Here is a 16,997-nt window from a genome sequence, read left to right as displayed (position 1 = left end):
AGATGAATGCCTCCTCCGGAGAGCTCCGAAGGAATAACTGTCCAGGCAGGACTACCCTTCCTCATCCCCAGCTGAGAAGGGGAAATGGGGCCTACCAGAGACAGACCCCAGTCAGAGCAGAACTTTTAGCTTCTTTTCCACTTTCCCAGGCTCATCTTCTTTCTGGCCAGGTACTTTCACCTCACAGGCCTACTTCCACCCCTGTCACACATTGGTGGAGAAGAAGGGTTAGCCTCTTTTGAGGTGTGCACTTGTGATTCACTCCTTCCTTCCCTCTCTCCCCTGGCTTCTGCTTTTTCTTAGATACCCTCATTCTGTTTTTCCTCATGCCTCCATCCCTGGTCTGAGGACGTGAACTGTACTTCAGGCCTAGAGCAGTGACAAAAGGACACAGTGACCACACACACACACGCACACGCACACGCACACGCACACACACACACACACACACACACACACACACGCACACACACACACACACTGAGCACTTGACTGTCCACTCAGCTGAGGAAGAGTCAGTTGGTCCTGGTCTGTGTTTACCCTGCACCCCTACCTACCCATGTACCCTGCACCCCAGGGCCTCTTGCCAGGTTTTCGGTTTATATTTTCTTGAGGCCTCCAATTGTTTCCATGAAGAAACCCGATCCCAAGCGCAGACAAAAGCTGGGGCTGCCAGAGGAGAAACCCCATTCTCTCCCCCTCTGTCCCATTCCCCCACCTCTATAACCTTTCTCGCTTTGGATGCTGGGTATGGGTTCCAGGACCTGGCTGCCATCACCTAGGCAACAGGGGGCTTTGGTTGCTATGGTGATCAATGTGGGAGAAGCTGGGCAGCCGGGACAAAAGCCCCCACATTCCCCTCAGCCCTCCTCCCAATTCCCTTGGGATGTCACTGAGACACATTCCATTAATTTTAGTTCTGAAAGGCCTTTGGAGGGGAGAAGGGTCTCCTTTTTGTGTGGGGCTCTCTCTGCTCCCCCCTTTCTCTTTGGCCTCCTTTTAACCCCAGATAATCCATGGCTGGTTTGAGCAGGGGACTCAGTGCCTGTGTTTGTGTCTTGAGGAGTGGGGGGCGAGTTGAAAAACAGTGGGGCACATTGGCTTTTTACAGCCTCTGCCCCTCAGCTGGGCGCAGCTCAGCCCTGTGCCAAGTCCAGACTTCTGTCTCCTCACTGCTCTGACATTTCTACTTGTTGATCTCATCCACTGATCCCCTCCTCCACTTTGTTTCCTGGGAACTCTGCCCACCCGAGAGACCCTCCAAACCTGAATCTTGAGACTGATTCAGAAAGGGGAACTTCTGTCCATCTCTTTACCTACTTTTCATCCTTTCCCAATGCTGGGATTAGCTCCCTTGGGTACCCAGAGGGACAGCAGGCAAAGGCTTCAGAAGTTGTGATCCTTTGGGACCCCTCTGTTTGGTGGCTGAGGGAGGAGCATGTTTTGCTGCATTTTGGGCAGCCCTCTGTGTGCCAGGGCTGCGGGGTCTGTCTTTGGCTGGGGAGGAAAGTAGGGGGCTCCAGGCTAAGTAGCTCAGAACAGAGTTGAAAGATGACTGGCACCTTGTGTGGCTTGAAATTTATCTGCAGGGGAAACAGTAGCTTCACCTCACTTCTGGGTGTGTTTGAAGTAGTAGGCTGGGGTGTGTGCGCTCCAGAGTTCTTTATTTAGTCCCACGATTTATTTATACCGCCGCCTTCCCTAGTTTCAGAGGAAGTGGTTGGGGACTGGAGTTTGAGAGCTTATTAATTGCTTAACTATCAGTAGCTACACAGTCTATGAAAGCGCTTCTTTCATCCCCGTGTTTCTTGCAGCTACCCCATGAAGGGGGTATCTTCCCCAACCTCTTGTTTCACCAAAAGGCCCACCAGCCCATAAGCACAGGAGGGTTAGTAGCTTGCCCACAGTCGCGAATCTCAGCCATGGAGAGCCAGGTTTTAAACCTTCTCTTTGTGTAAATCTCAGTCTCCTTTTGCTGTTGACTCTGAGATGGGGTGCAGGTATTTGGGGTGAAGACGAGGAAGGAGTGGGTTCCAGTGTCTGGGTCTCATCCGTATCCCTTCTTTGTCCTTTTACTTCATCATCCCTTCCGTGATCCGTTGGTCTTTACCTCCTGGCAAAGCACAGTCTTTACGGGCAGGCTAGAAGGACCAGGTGGGAACCACATCAAAAGTGGCACAGCCGTAAGGTCATAACCGTCTGGAGCAGGAGTGAACCAGTAGAGTGGGTTCTCCGGGGGAAGGGTAGAGGAGCTCAACATGTAATTTGTAGACAGAGGGGTGAGCACGGGCTGGGCCCTGTTTGTGGCCCTGTTTTAGAGAGGTTCAGGTTTGTTGGAGTATATCTGTCCCCAAAGCATGTGTGTATCACATGGGGCTTTGATGTGGGGGATATCGAAATCACTGGCTCCCGGATTGTCTCCACATAACTCTGTCAGGAGGAGAGATGAGTAGATTTCACGTCGATTCTTATCTCCCCGCAATGGCATTCAGTTAGACAGGCGTATTCGTTTACTCGGTGGGTATCAGTTACTGCTACCCACTGGAGGGGAGATGGATATAATTATGTATCACCCCTTCTGTCCCTCCCCCTCCCCCCAAGTCCGAGGGATGGAAAGTCGTTGGAGAAGAGGTATCACCACAAAGCAAGTTTGTTTCAGTGCTTTAACATCCGGAACTTCCCAGCAGGGTTGGACCCGGCTGTGTTTATTCCTTTCGGAAACTCCACTTGTCTTATTGGCTGTCTTGAGACTTCGCTCTACTGGCCCCTTGGCTTCCTTCTCAGTCTCTCTGCTTGCTCTTCTTGTCCTCGTGGACACGTGCAGTTTGGAGATCTTGCGTCCCTTCTGAGCTCAGTGCAGCATCTCTGCATGTTGACCGTACCTTCCGCTCAAACTCCAGCTCCTTGGATGCGCAACTGCCCATTTCTTGCAAAACTGCCGTGAGCTTTGTGCGTGGAGAACAGCGTACTCTCAGCAGCGTACTCTCAGCCCTTTCCCGCAAGCTTGCTTTTCCTCCCCGCACATGCTCCCGCATAAACGCCGTCTTCCCAAGCTTGCTTCTTTTAATTCTCTGCCTTCCCAGAGCTCAGCGTCTTTTCCTCCCTTGCTCAGGGTAGGTTTATTTTTTTATTTGTTTTTATTTTTATTATTTAAATTACATTTTACTTACTTATTTTGTGTGCTTGACTGGGTGTTTTTGGTGTGCCTTCTCCCCACCCCCCATCTCCCATGAGGTCTAGTTGGTTCTGCAACTCCATTTCTTATGTCTTCCTTGGTTTTAGTGGCCAAGTCCTCCTGCTGTGGTGGGACCTTCTCACTGATCAGTTTCTGCTTTTTCTTCTTTCCAAAGAAAATTGGCACAGTTCAATAGGCTTCCTGATAACCTGCAAATAAAACCGGAACTCTCTGCGTGGCTCCTACAGCTTCTGATATCCTCCCATTCTGAGCTGTGTGAGTTTTTTTCTTTTTAAAGATTTATTTATTTATTATATATAAGTACACTGTAGCTGGCTTCAGGCACACCAGAAGAGGGCATCAGATTCCATTACGGATAGTTGTGAGCCACCATGTGGTTGCTGGGATTTGAACTCAGGACCTCTGGAAGAGCAGTCAGTGCTCTTATCCACTGAGCCATCTCTCCAGCCCTGGCTTCTTGTTTCTTTTTTTTTTTTTTCCTTTTCTTTTTTTCGGAGCTGGGGACCGAACCCAGGGCCTTGCGCTCCCTAGGTAAGCGCTCTACCACTGAGCTAAATCCCCAGCCCCGCTTCTTGTTTCTTAACTGCATGGAGCCATTTCTTGACTCTGCCTTCCATGGTGTGTCATTCCCTCCCTTTCTTGGGTTTCTTTCTTCCTTTCTTGGGCATGGTGAGGTGTCATTTTTCCCAAGGTTCTAAGCATTCAGTTGTATCTCCACGGGGCTGGGGATGTAGTTAGCTCAGAGGTAGGGTGCTTGCTTAGTATACAGGCTTCAATCCCCGATACGTTTGTCCGTTGCCGGGTAACCTTGTGTTCTTTTCCTTCCCTTACACCGAAGTGGCTGCTTGTATTTATTGGCTTGGCTGTTAGTGTGCATCTCCCCCCCCCCCCCCCACCTTATACTCAGTTACACCACAATATCCAGGACGTAGCAAAGGATATGGTTCAGTGTACGCGAGTTAGAGAGGTTTGTTTGATCAGAGAGTGGAGACAGGAGGTGCTCAGGCATGGGGACCTCTTGAGTTAGTGTTGCCAGCATCAGAGAAGATGACATTGGTCGCTAGAGTAGCTGGGGCATCTGTGAGAGTTGGGGCTGGGCTCCGAAGGCTAATTGATGGGTGGCTCTTGAAAAGCCACGCTGTATAGATGGAAGCTGCCGGGCAGCCCTGAGTAGAGATAGGCTTCGGTCTTTCTGTCGTGCTTGCCCAGGGGTTTTTGGAAGATGCCTCTTTGTGTTTTTTACTCTGCCATGCTGCCACTCTTTACCTCCATTCACCCATCGAGAGAGAGCGAGGAAAGAGAGAGAGAGAGAGAGAGAGAGAGAGAGAGAGAGAGAGAGAGATTGATTGTGCTCAGAAGCTTGTGCACACACATGTGTGTCTGAGTCTCTGTCTTCCTGACTGAGAACAGGAAAGCAGTGCTTTGATTCTTCCCAGTGGGGCACCCAAGTTGTTTTATTCTGGGTGTCCTTGTTGCCCTTGGAGCCTGTGCTAGCATCTTTCCCAGCCTGGAATACTGTGGGTGGAGGGTCTTTCTAGCTGACAAAGCCGGAGGGGCTGAACCTATTGGGCAGAACAGGAACCAGGAATGAGGTATTCTCACGGAGTGGCTGGGGTCACCTGAGACTCTGGTGGCGTTCGGAGATGTTTTTCCCCTCGTGTCCTGCCCTATGGGAAGCCTGAGCTATGCTCTGAGCAGTTACCTTATCTTCTCAGGGAGCTGTCGATTGAATTTCTCCGAGATAAGCCCACTCGTCCAGCAAAATAGAGTCCCTCAGGGTGACAGTTGACTTCCTAAAGGTGCCTCTTGGCCTGAAGAAGCCTGTGCTGAAGGAGGTGGCTGTGGGGCCCCCCAAGAGGCCCCAGCCCGCGGCCCTGGAGCGCTACAAGGCACGGCGTTCAGACGCCATGGACACCGAGTCCCAGTACTCGGGCTATTCCTACAAGTCGGGCCACTCCCGCAGCTCCAGAAAGCACAGGTGGGTACAGCCGGGGTGGATCAGGCCGGTAGAGAGGTGGTCTGTGCTGAGGTGGAGGGATAGGGGCTGCTGAAGGGACTTTGAATCCCCTCTTGACCTTTGCTTCTGTTTCTCTGGCTTCCTGTTGCAGGGACCGCCGGGACCGACACCGCTCTAAGAGCCGGGATGGGAGTCGTGGAGATAAATCAGTGACGATCCAGGCTCCGGGAGAGCCCCTGCTGGACAATGAGTCCACGAGGGGGGATGAGCGGGTGAGCACTGGGGATAAAGTGGTTTAGGTCAGACGTTTTCTGATCATCTGGGGCAGGTGGAGTTTCCTGGGCAAGTGCAGATGATGGATGGATGGATAGATAGATAGATAGATAGATAGATAGATAGATAGATAGATAGATATCTAGGACACACCCAAGATCAAGAACAGTATCTTTTTGTTTATTTTTGAGACAGGATCACCTTATCTACCTTTTTGATGGAGACAGGGTCTTACAGTGTAGCCCTAGCTATCATTGAACTCACAGAGCTCTGCCTGTTCCTGCTTCCTGAGTGCTGGATTTAAAGGTGTTGCCCGCTATGCCTGGCCCCCAGACTGATTTTAAAAACAGAATCTTCCTGTCTCTGAGTCCCAAATGAGGGGATTACAGGCGTGCTACTGTGCCTGTCCCTTTGTCTCATGTTCCAAGGTGAGATCTTGTTGCAGGGAATTCGGGGAATTTAGATGTTAGTGGAAACTCTTTTGTAGGTACTAGTTTCTACCTGATCTCCAGAGGCAGAGGTGGTTTAGCTGAGTAAGGAGAAATGTCCCTGCTCCTCTGAAGCTCCTGTCAGCCAGTCAGGTTGGTGCAGGCTGGAGTAGGAGGGCAGAGGTGGTGATAGGTAGGCCCCAGGTTCCCCTCGGGTCTCAGTTGTATGCCCTCTGCTGCTAGCTTGTGGAACAGCATCACCTAGCTCCTAGTGAAAAGAGATTGGAGAAGTCAGTCGAGCTAGGGGAGACAGAAGAGGGCAAGTTAGAGGGGGCACCTTGGAAAAGAATTCTCTAGGACAGAGTGAGAGGTTGTTTCTGTCCTAACTTCTGGTCCGTTGCACTCCCTGGATAGAGAGGACAATAGGCAGGACACAGTCCTGGAATTAAGGAGGGACAGGATTTGCGGTGACACTGAGATTGCCCAAGTCTTATTCCTGTTCTTCTTGGGAGTATCTTAGTAGCTTCTTGTTCCTGGGGGGGGGGGGGTCAGGGGCCTGTCTGACATTGGGAACTCTTTCCTTTCTGTAATATCAGGCCTCATGGATTTTTGAAGTGGCATTGGGGTATGATTAAACTCACCTCCTGTTGGGTGGGGTTCCCTGCCTTGATCTTTGAGATGGTAGGTAGTGTATCTGGGGTCACTGGGTGAGGGTGTGGTTCCAGTCCCGCAGCTGACTGCTCAGCTCTTCTGCCTTCTATATTCAGATCAAAATTCTTCTCTCATCCTTGGAGAGGAGATTCCTCAGCTCTCTAGCCGCTGGCCCTTTCAGGCTGCCTCCTGCCCTGCACCGTGTAGCTCATTTCTGTAGCTTGTATCCCCTGGGCTTTAGGGTAGGACTCCATACGTCCAGGCTGGAGGTGAACTGTGGGTCCTGAAAGTCCTTGTGGTCTTGGGACGTCTCTGTAGGATGCTCTCTAGCCACTGCAGAGAGACAGCTTTGAGCGGACCACACTCTGAAGAGCACCTGGGAGCACATCTGTCCGTGCTTATGTCCACAGAGCCTATACCATGGTTATTCAGATGGTCACCACGCAGAGCTGGCTTTATAGAGACCCTCGATGACCCCGAGTCTGCAGTGTGTGTCCCATATTCTATTTAGATCATTCACTCATCTTCCTGACTCCTCTTCTCCCTTAATGAGAAAAGAGCGGTAGCTCCTCATGGTTGGAGGATAGATGATTTTTTTTTCTTTTTAAAAAGACAAGGCCTCATGTTGCTCCAGCTAGCCTTGATTTTCTAGTGTAACTGAGGATGGCTTTGAACCTTTGACCTTTCTTCACCTTCCAAGTGCTAGGATTACAGGCATATACCACTGCTCCTTGATTTTTTTTTTTTTTTCCTTTTTAAGACTGTCTTGATCTGTGGCCCAGGCTAAGTTTGATCGCCCATGCAGTCTTCCTGCTTCAGCCTCCTGTGTTCTGTGCTCACAGTCACGCATCACCTCACTTGGCTGGAATAGATGTCTGCTCCTGGCATTGCGACATGGCCTGCCCAAGTGACTTTGACTTCCCCGTCCTAGCCACTCTCTCTCTTTTTTTTTTTTTCTGCACATGGATCCCCCGGCTCTCTCTTTCTTCAGGGTGCCTTGGTTCAGGAATCTTTGCCCTGAATATCTATCTCTGGCTTTTGCTGAAACCATAGACTTCTGCAAAAGCCGGAAGAAGCTTGGGAGAGCCCATCTAGAATGTGAATGTTGGAGCAGTTCATGGGCATCTTATTTAAGTGCAGATCGTGGCTTAGTAAATAGGAGATGGGCTTGTGGGTTGGTCTTTCTCACGTGCTCTCAGGTGATTTCCACACGGCTGGTCGGCTGGTCGGAAGAGTGCATTCTGACTGGCGGCCCCTAGAGATCGTTCAGTTCAGAGTTCCCAATCTCGGCTGAACATTATAATCATCTCGGGAGCTTTTTTAAAAAAAAAGGTTGACAAGCAGATCTCACTTTGCATAATTGGTATGTTTTCCAAGCTCCCTGGGTAAGTCTACTGTGCACAGCTGGGGTTAAGAACCACAAATTCAGATGAGCTTTTTACATGTCACCCACTGCTGGGGGTGGGGTCAGCTCGGGTCCTGTCACTCTCTGGAAACTGTCTGTTTTGCCTGGCAGGCCTACCCTTGGGTCACTGTCACTGCCCGAGAAGCTCCCTTGGCAGTTGCCCCGTGCTCTGCTTCAAGGGTCATCGCCGAGGGTCCTCGCTGCACCTGCTGTATCTTACCCCTTGACCTCAGTGCAGCTCCCCGGGGACTTGGGTTTTTAGATGGCAATTTCTGCAGCGATAACACAGGCACACAGTAAAGCTCAGTAACTTCTGATTGTATTATGTGTTGATTTCTTTCTCTCCGTCCCCTTTCCCACGTGCACCTCTGTCTTCTCTACCTGTCTTCTCCTCTCCGTCCCCTCCCTGATTGTAGGATGACAACTGGGGAGAAACAACAACGGTGGTCACAGGCACTTCTGAGCACAGTATCTCCCATGATGACCTCACACGCATCGCCAAGGACATGGAGGACAGTGTCCCGTTGGATTGTTCCCGCCACCTGGGCGTGGCGGCAGGGGCCATTTTGGCACTGCTCTCTTTTCTCACCCCGCTGGCTTTCCTGTTGCTGCCTCCACTGCTGTGGCGGGAGGAGCTGGAGCCGTGTGGGACCGCCTGTGAGGGCCTCTTCATCTCCGTGGCCTTCAAGCTGCTCATCCTGCTGCTGGGCAGCTGGGCTCTGTTCTTCCGGCGGCCCAAGGCTTCACTGCCCCGAGTCTTCGTGTTACGAGCTCTGCTCATGGTGCTTGTCTTCCTGCTCGTTATCTCCTACTGGCTCTTCTACGGCGTGCGCATCTTGGACGCCCGGGAGCGCAGCTACCAGGGCGTGGTTCAGTTTGCCGTTTCGCTAGTGGATGCTTTACTCTTCGTGCACTATCTGGCCGTAGTTCTGCTGGAGCTGCGTCAGCTTCAGCCCCAGTTCACGCTCAAGGTCGTGCGATCCACAGATGGAGCGAGCCGCTTCTATAATGTCGGCCACCTCAGGTATGGGTGCGCGGCAGTAAAGTGGGACTTCCGTAGGACAAAGATGAGACCCGGAAAGGTTTGGCGGGGGGTGGTGGGGATGGGAGGGGAGAGGGTGCGATGGGAGCGGGGCAGGGCAATAAGTGATGACATAGAGGGGGCTGGGCGGAAGGGAGTTTGCACACAGTAAGAGCTCAGTGGCAATTTCAACCTAACAACAAACAAGGTTATATGTAGGATTGTGGGCAAGATGTCAGTGGGAGTTGTGAACTGGCAGTGATAGGCAATTCAAAATCAGGACTCTCAGAGGAGGATGGGCCAAGAGGAAGATAGGTCAGAGGTATAAACAGAAGGTTTCGAGCCTTTTCTTGAGGCACGATTTTTTTTTTTTTTTTTTTTTTTTTTTTGAGTAGTCAGTAAAAGTTCCTGAGAGGAGCCAGCCGGAGGATGAACTGCTGGAGGGAGAGCTAGAAAGTCAGCTCCCACTAGGCTTGCGGGCAGGATGGTGCACTCCATGTCCCCAAGTTATGCAGAGCGTCAGTGTACCTCCTGGGGTCCTGTCAGAAAACTTGGGAGAGTGTTGGAGGGGGATGAGGAGCCCTTTGACTGGGGGTTATTGACCCCCTGGCTTCAGCATGGCAGGAAATGAGTAGCAGACCCAGCCTTGGGAAGGGTGAGGGGCCTGGTAAGTATAGACCTCAGGCTTGAGCCAGGCTTCCTGGAAGCAGCTTGTCCCTGTCGTGTGTCCTCTCCAGCCCTGCCGACCTGCCCTGATGTGTCCCTCCCCCTGCGCCCCTTGTCTGTCCCTTCTCCCTCCCCCTCCTGCGGTCTCCCCAACAGCATCCAGCGAGTGGCAGTGTGGATCCTGGAGAAGTATTACCATGACTTCCCTGTCTACAACCCCGCCCTCCTCAACCTGCCCAAGTCCGTCCTGGCCAAGAAAGTGTCTGGCTTCAAGGTGTATTCTCTCGGAGAGGGTGAGCGGCCCTGCTCCTCCACCCCTCCCAGCCTCTTCCTAAGCAGGACTCCAAGCGACTTCCCTTGCCTTTTCCTTTCTCTGGCCTGTGTCCCAGCCCTCTCTGTTCTGTCATTCCCCTTGACCAGGTAGCTGGTCTTAGCTGCTATCCTTTTTATACCACGGCATATCCCCTGATTTAGCTCATGTGTCTGCTCATAGCCCCGGTCTCTACCCTTTGGCCCCGAGCTGCAAAACCTCCTGCCTCAGGAGGCATGTGTATACGCAGGACTCCTTCCCTATCGATGCCTTTCTGGTTGCTTTCCTGCAGTTTCTCCCAGAGGTGGCCAGGAGGGCTGGGATGGGGAGGCAGTGCTGGGTGGTGGGGCTGTGTCAGGCCATGTTTCCAGAGTGCAGAGGCTACACTCTTCCTGACCACGTCCTCTATCCTGGTCTCATGCAGAAAACAGCACCAATAACTCCACGGGCCAGTCAAGGGCCGTGATTGCGGCAGCGGCACGGAGGCGCGACAACAGCCACAATGAGTACTACTACGAGGAAGCCGAACATGAGCGCAGAGTGCGCAAGCGCAGGGCCAGGTGGGTGCTGGCTGTGTGCGTCCAGCGTGAGGCGGGCAGACACGTGAGGGAGGGAAAAAGCCAATAGAGTGGTTCATGTGGGATGTACTGGGGTGAGGAAGTCCAGGAGGCCCCCGGTCCCTGCTGGAAAGAGAACAGTGAAGATATAGGGTTTATATATTCATTTCCCAGTGCTTCCGTGACTGATGACCACAGACTCGGCAGCATGTTTATTATTGCTCTGTTCCGTGGGTCGGGTTCAGACTTGCCGGATCGCCTGCCTGGACCTTGAAGGCTAAAATCTGTGTGCCTCTCATGTGAGCCTGGGCTGCTCTTCCAGGCTCCCTGGCTTTTGATGGAATCACCTGCATGCTGTGCACCCCCATAGTTTTCAGCATGGTAGTTGGCTTGTTCTAACAGGAGCCGGCTCTGTCTGACTTTTGCCACCTACAGAGAAGACTGGTTTTCAGGCCCAATAGGATATATTGGCCCAATAGGATATAACACCTCAGCTGTTGTCCCTCAGGTGTCCTCCATTTTGCTTTTTGAGATGGTATCTTTAGTGCTCTGGAGCTCATCAAGTAGGCTAGACTAAGCTGGCTGGGTTCCAGGTCCTGGGGACGTGCCTGCCTCTGCGTCCCTCCTTGGATTTTTTGGGGTGGTGTGGGGAGGAGACAGGGTCTTAGTGTTAGCCCTGGCTGGCCTGGAACTTCCTATGTATACCAGCCTGATCTGCGTATATCCTTCCACCCGAGTCAGGTGTCAGCACCCCTGTGCTATTGCGACTGAATAGAAATGCCATGGCACCCTGCCAAGCCTGATGACCTGAGTTCAAATCCCCAGAATGAACCGATATGTTGGAAAGGGAGAACGGACTCCTCTAAGCCACATAGAGGGCGTGTGCATGCCCCGACCCACATAAATAACACGCTACTGCCACCACTTCTACTAACGCCCTTTCCCTTTAGTTACATGTATTCATTTTTCACACAGTGTAGTGTAGTGTGGTGTGGAGCCTTTTCCTAGGTCTCATGGGATACTCGGCCCTTTCTGCAGCTTAGTTCCTGAGTGCCATTCTGGATTTGATGCTAGGCTCATTCACTGTAAGTCCCTAGCCTGATCCCACTCAGTACGACTGTTTCTTGCTGCTTGTGGGCTTCTCTGGGCACTTGGCTTCACATGGACTTCTGTTACTTCCGGGAGAGCACAGAGGCCTGATCTCACTCTGGCTGCCGCAGTCAGAGCCGGTGGGTAGAGGGTAGGATGAGCAGTGGGCACCTGGTCCAGATACTGTCTGTCCCCCAGGCTGGTGGTGGCTGTGGAGGAGGCCTTCACACACATTAAGCGGCTGCAGGAAGAGGAGCAGAAGAACCCCAGGGAGGTGATGGACCCCCGGGAAGCAGCCCAAGCCATCTTTGCATCCATGGCCCGAGCCATGCAGAAGTACCTTCGCACCACGAAACAGCAGCCTTACCACACCATGGAGAGCATCCTTCAGCACCTGGAGTTCTGCATCACCCACGACATGACACCCAAGGTAGGCAGGCCTGCTGCTCCCAGACCTTGCTTGTAATCTTTCGTATTCACCACTCTTTCTCCTTCCTGTTCTTTGCCTCTTCTTGGGAATCTCTTTTCCTGTCCCCATCCCATCTGTTTTGTCTCTGTGGAGCAGAGGAGGAGGCAAGGGCCAACTTCGGAACTATTGGGGGATTTCAGAGGCCTGTTTTCTCATTTTTAGCAGGCCCTAGGATTTCTACCCAAGTCTTACAGCTTTACCTTCCTTACCCCTTCATCCCCAAAGGGAAGCTTTTACCTCTGCTTACTTTTAGCTATTGGCTTTCCTCAGCCCAGTTGCCTGCTCCCTAGAATGGCTCTCATGGAGACTTTTTTGTTGAGTGGGTGATAGAGAGAGTGAGAGGCTGAGAATGTAGCTCAGTGGTATGGCAGGCCTGAGTTCTTGATTTCAGTTACGTGTGTGTGTGTGTGTGTGTGTGTGTGTGTGTGTGTGTGTGCGCATGTGTGTGTGCGTGTGCGTGCATGTGTGTGTGTGTGCGCGTGTGCGTGCATGTGCGTGTGTGCGTGTGTGTGCGTGTGTGTGTGTGCGTGTGCGTGCATGTGCGTGTGTGCGTGTGTGTGTGCGTGTGTGTGCATGTGTGTGTGCGTGTGTGCGTGCGTGTGCGCGTGCGTGTGCGTGCATGTGTGTGCGTGTGTGTGTGCGCATGTGTGTGCATGTGTGTGTGCGTGTGTGTGTGCGTGTGCGTGCATGTGCGTGTGTGCGTGTGTGTGAGTGTGTGTGCATGTGTGTATGCGCGTGCGTGTGCGCGTGCGTGTGCGTGCATGTGTGTGTGTGTGTGCGTGTGTGTGCATGTGTGTGCGTGTGCGTGCATGTGTGTGTGTGCGTGTGCGTGCATGTGCGTGCGTGTGTGTGTGTGTGTGTGTCTGTGCGTGCACGCACGCACACACACAGTGTTGCACTTGAATCTTTGCTTAGCCCACTTCCCTCCTAGTGTAGACCTGCATGGTTCTAGTCATGGCAACTGTATGGAAGGGAAGGAGGAGAGAAGGAAAAATGAGGTTCAAGTTACCCTGGGCACAGTTGGGCGAAGGATGGCGTGAGTTCTGGTCCTGGCTGGAACTGTATCGCTTCGGTGCATGTCAGCATCCCCATGTATACGTGAAGCGTCTCTCCAGCTCTCTTCTGCGCTCACATTTGAAGATACTAGTTCATGTGTACAGTATGAGCTCAGACACAGCCTAGCTATCTTAGAAAGCTGCGTCTCAGATGAAGGGTGGATGGGTGGAAGAGATACCAAAACAGTATCTTTTGTCCTCCTCAGGCCTTCCTGGAGCGGTATCTGGCCGCTGGACCCACCATCCAGTACCACAAGGAACGTTGGCTGGCCAAGCAGTGGACATTGGTGAGCGAGGAGCCGGTGACCAATGGGCTTAAGGACGGCATTGTTTTCCTCTTAAAGCGCCAGGACTTCAGCTTGGTGGTGAGCACCAAGAAGGTGCCCTTCTTCAAACTTTCCGAGGAATTCGTGGATCCCAAGTCACATAAGTTTGTCATGCGGCTGCAGTCGGAGACCTCTGTGTGACTTTGCAGCAGCCCAGAGGGAGGGATGTGGGGGTTCCTGCGGAGTGGGAGGGGCTTGGTTCTCAGGCCCTGACACATTTCTGCCATCCTACTTCCTCTTGCTCTTGCTTTGTTTTGTGTTTTTTTTGTTTTTTTTGTTTTTTTGTTTTTTACTTGAATTAACTTATCCTGTACCCAGTCTCCTCCCCTATCCCTCAGTTTCCCCATCTGGAAATCTGGAGAGAACACCTTGCTTTAACAATACCTGGGAACCATCCTGCCCCCTAATTTTGTATCACTCCAGGCCCTGCAGGAAACAGTGCCTAATAACTACCCCCAAACCCCTGTTCTTCCCCCCAGAATGTTCCCTGGATGGAAGCCCCTTCCAAACGTGTTCAGGGCCTTCCTGATTGTACCCTTGCCTCCTGAGCTCCAACTTATAAACGTATGTTCTTAGAGCCATGCTCTCTAGTGGCCCCTGATAGGGTTTCTCTTGAAGGCACAGCTCTGACCCCAGAGAACCATGGTGCCAAATTCCTGTGGGACAGCAGCTAACGCTGTCCCCCATCCTCACCCTTAGCCCCAAGTCTCTGGGCACAATGTACCTGTGACATAGTCCCAGAGTTAGGATTCTCCTTGTAGTCTTGCTCTCCAGTGTTACAGCTGTAGTTCCTGGTATACACACACACACACACACACACACACACACACACACACACACACACACAGAACAAGGGGAAGTGTGGTCTTGTACCCAGGAGTCTTTACTGCTGTTTCTGACTTGTATGGTCATGTGATCATAGGCAAATGGAGGTAGAACCTCTCTGACCACTTTACTAGGGCTGTGGGGAAGGTATAATGTGTCTTTCTTTCTTAGACAACTCCTGAGAGGAGGGGCAGGATAGACCCCTGAGGTTGGAGAGACCCAATGTCACTGACCCCATCCCTCTGAACTCACCCCATCCTTCTGGGCTGTTCTTCGCTACCCTTACCCATGAAGGTTGCATGTTGACCTCTTAAGGACTCCATGACATGCAGACCCTGACCAACCTTGGGGTTGAAGACATTTTCTTTTTTGCACCAGCTACCCGAGTTCCTGCTGAATTCCAGCTCCAGAGACCTGTGGCCTAAACTCTTCTTATGGGGAGGGGCCAACAGCTCCTTCTCGTCCCCTGCCTTAAATCCAGTTCTTTGCCTCAGGGGTCTCTTTTCCATGGCCTTGCAGGGTCCCATCCTCTTTTCTCCCCACCTCGCTTTCTGAGCTCTGTATCAGGGTGAGGGACCAGGATTACTGCCTTTTGTGGGTATTATCTTCTCACCCCATTTAAACTAACATAGCCTTTGCAGCAAGTCTGAATCTTGTAAATTTAAAGCTCACTTTGAGCAGGATTCACTAACCCTCTAATGGATATCTCCAGAGTAAACTTGAGCCTATAAATCAGACACCTTTAAATTATTTTTTACCGCAAGGACTGGAAATCGGGAGTACCCACGTCCTTCCTTCTGGGATCCATGGGGATGACTGGCATGATGGCTGTGATGGAGAGATGCCCCTGTACTGTGTCTGTAAACAACTCTTAAAGCCCCTGCCCAGGCCCTTCACTTCCCTGGGAATTTCGCTGGTATTTGCTGTGCTAAGCACACCCGGAGATGGGGGTACCTCTGGTCTCACCGTCAGGCTGTGGGATCCAAAGTGGGAGCCTACCCCTCCCCCCCAGTTACTAAAGGGCTTGTCCATTAGGGGTGACTTTGTTCTCACAGGAATGGTCTTTGGAGCTGACTTATGAAGGGCCTCAAGTTTAGCTTAGGGCTGCAGTAGAGGTGCTGGATAAACTCCAGTGAGATGAATATGTCCTTGGGTAACGGGAAGGTATCTTTTCTTAAAAAAAAAAAAAAGAAAGAAAGAAAAAAAATGCAGGTTTCCGAGGAGAACCTTTTGAGTCACGTAAATACCTCACTATCCTGGAAAGCAGGGCCTGGATAGTGATTGGGGTCATTGCCTTTGTGGGCAAGAATGGGTTTTGCTGTTGCTTTGAGCAGTGGGTGGGCAGGGTGGGGCGAAGGAATGGATTGGGGGTCTTAGTTGATGCCCTGGGTTAGGGGCACAGGAGTGTTTATTTTAAGAACCTGCCATGTTTTTTTAATCACTGTGATATTTCCATTCCTTTTTCCTAAAACAAAGAGAAGAAGTTCCCCTGACTCCCTGTCTAAGCACTAAGGGCTGTGACTTAAGAATGGTAGCGTTTGGTCCTTCGTGTCGGAACTGTGGTATCTTTGTCTACTTTGATCGTTATTATTTTTTTAAATGTCAGGATGAATTGTCAAATGTGTGTGTGTGCGCGTGTGTGCATGTGCGCGCGTGTGCGTGCGTGTGTGTGTGTGTGTGTGTGTGTGTGTGTCTTTTGCTTCTCCAGAACGGGAAGTTGTCTTTATGCTGTGAACTGCAATGGGTGGGCAGCTGACTCTCTGACTCTCTGAGCAGTTTCCTGAACCAATGCTGTCCCACCACTCACTCGGTTTCTTATGCTTCCACCGTGGGCATGTGGCTAGCCAGCTCCTCGCTCTCACCGTTGTGTGCTGGGCTACTCCAGTACACTCGTTGCTCTGACCGTGTGGCATCCTGTGTCATCCCCACTGCACAACTTGACCTTTGTTTCCGTGACCTCGGCGCGTGCTTACTGCCCCTTCCTCCCACACCAGGACACCGTGCCTCCGTCCATCACCTACCTCGCCACTGTCCCCGTCGGTCCCCTTCCAGTTTCTCCCTAAATGTATGTTTTTGTTCTTTCTGTTGGTTTTTTATTTACGTCCCTCTAGCCTCCCACTTCCTCCCACTTCCTCCCATCTCTGCCGATATGCTTTTGTTCCTAGCTGGCCACAGCATTCCTATGGTGAACCCTGATTTAATGAAGGCACGGAGACAGGATTCTTGGGAGATCCTCACTCCGAATGTCTGTTTCCCAGGGTTCATGCTCTCCCTGTTGGTTGGGCCTAGCTCTGCCTTGTTCCTTCCTGGTGTCTGTCAGTCTCTTTTCTTTCCTCTGTCGTCCCACTGGGGCAGCATCTACTGATGGATTCTGTTCTGATCGTGTGATTGTTGTAATTTGTTCTTCTGTGCGCAAAAGGAAGGGGCTTCTTGACTCTCTTCCAAGTGAGATTGTAGATGTAGATTTTCCATTGTTGGATCTAGATTTTTTTTTTTATTCCCTTTTCTTCTCCTTTTTCTTTTTAATTTTTTAAATCTTTTTATTTTAAATTTTTTGGGGCTATTTTTTTCCTTTTGGTTCCAGAGCTGAGACCTTGTGCATGCATGTAGAAAATTGTAAAATGTAAATTTTTTTTAATATATAAAAAGCTTGTTTTTACATTTGCGGTGGATTAAACATTATGGCAATTTTAGGGATTTTTTCTTAAACATAGGAACTAAAACTGTACAAAATTTTTTTTTATATAAAATAAAGACATTTGACTTTGG

General features: G+C 51.2%; 1 protein-coding gene across 8 annotated transcripts in view; it reads left to right on the top strand.

The window, feature by feature from the left end:
- The window catches only part of Vangl2 (VANGL planar cell polarity protein 2), a 26,647-nt gene extending 9,650 nt beyond the window's left edge, over positions 1-16,997 (top strand). For 3 of the 8 annotated variants that reach the window (XM_006250276.5, XM_017598713.3, XM_039090512.2), the window contains 8 exons: positions 3,351-3,451; positions 4,912-5,174; positions 5,305-5,425; positions 8,327-8,934; positions 9,754-9,890; positions 10,332-10,467; positions 11,752-11,983; positions 13,284-16,997. In XM_006250276.5, the coding sequence (XP_006250338.1) occupies positions 5,104-5,174; positions 5,305-5,425; positions 8,327-8,934; positions 9,754-9,890; positions 10,332-10,467; positions 11,752-11,983; positions 13,284-13,544 (1,566 nt within the window). In that variant the 5' untranslated portion in view covers positions 3,351-3,451; positions 4,912-5,103 and the 3' untranslated portion in view covers positions 13,545-16,997. Of the gene's footprint in view, positions 1-841; positions 3,114-3,350; positions 3,452-4,911; positions 5,175-5,304; positions 5,426-8,326; positions 8,935-9,753; positions 9,891-10,331; positions 10,468-11,751; positions 11,984-13,283 lie in introns of those variants that run through there. The other 5 variants (XM_006250277.5, XM_017598712.3, XM_039090514.2 and 2 more) reach the window with 3 other exon arrangements.

This window comes from Rattus norvegicus, chromosome 13 (genome assembly GCF_036323735.1).
Source record: "Rattus norvegicus strain BN/NHsdMcwi chromosome 13, GRCr8, whole genome shotgun sequence".
In the NCBI taxonomy this organism is placed as follows: Eukaryota; Metazoa; Chordata; class Mammalia; order Rodentia; family Muridae; genus Rattus; species Rattus norvegicus.
This window is presented reverse-complemented; position numbering and strand designations above follow the sequence as displayed.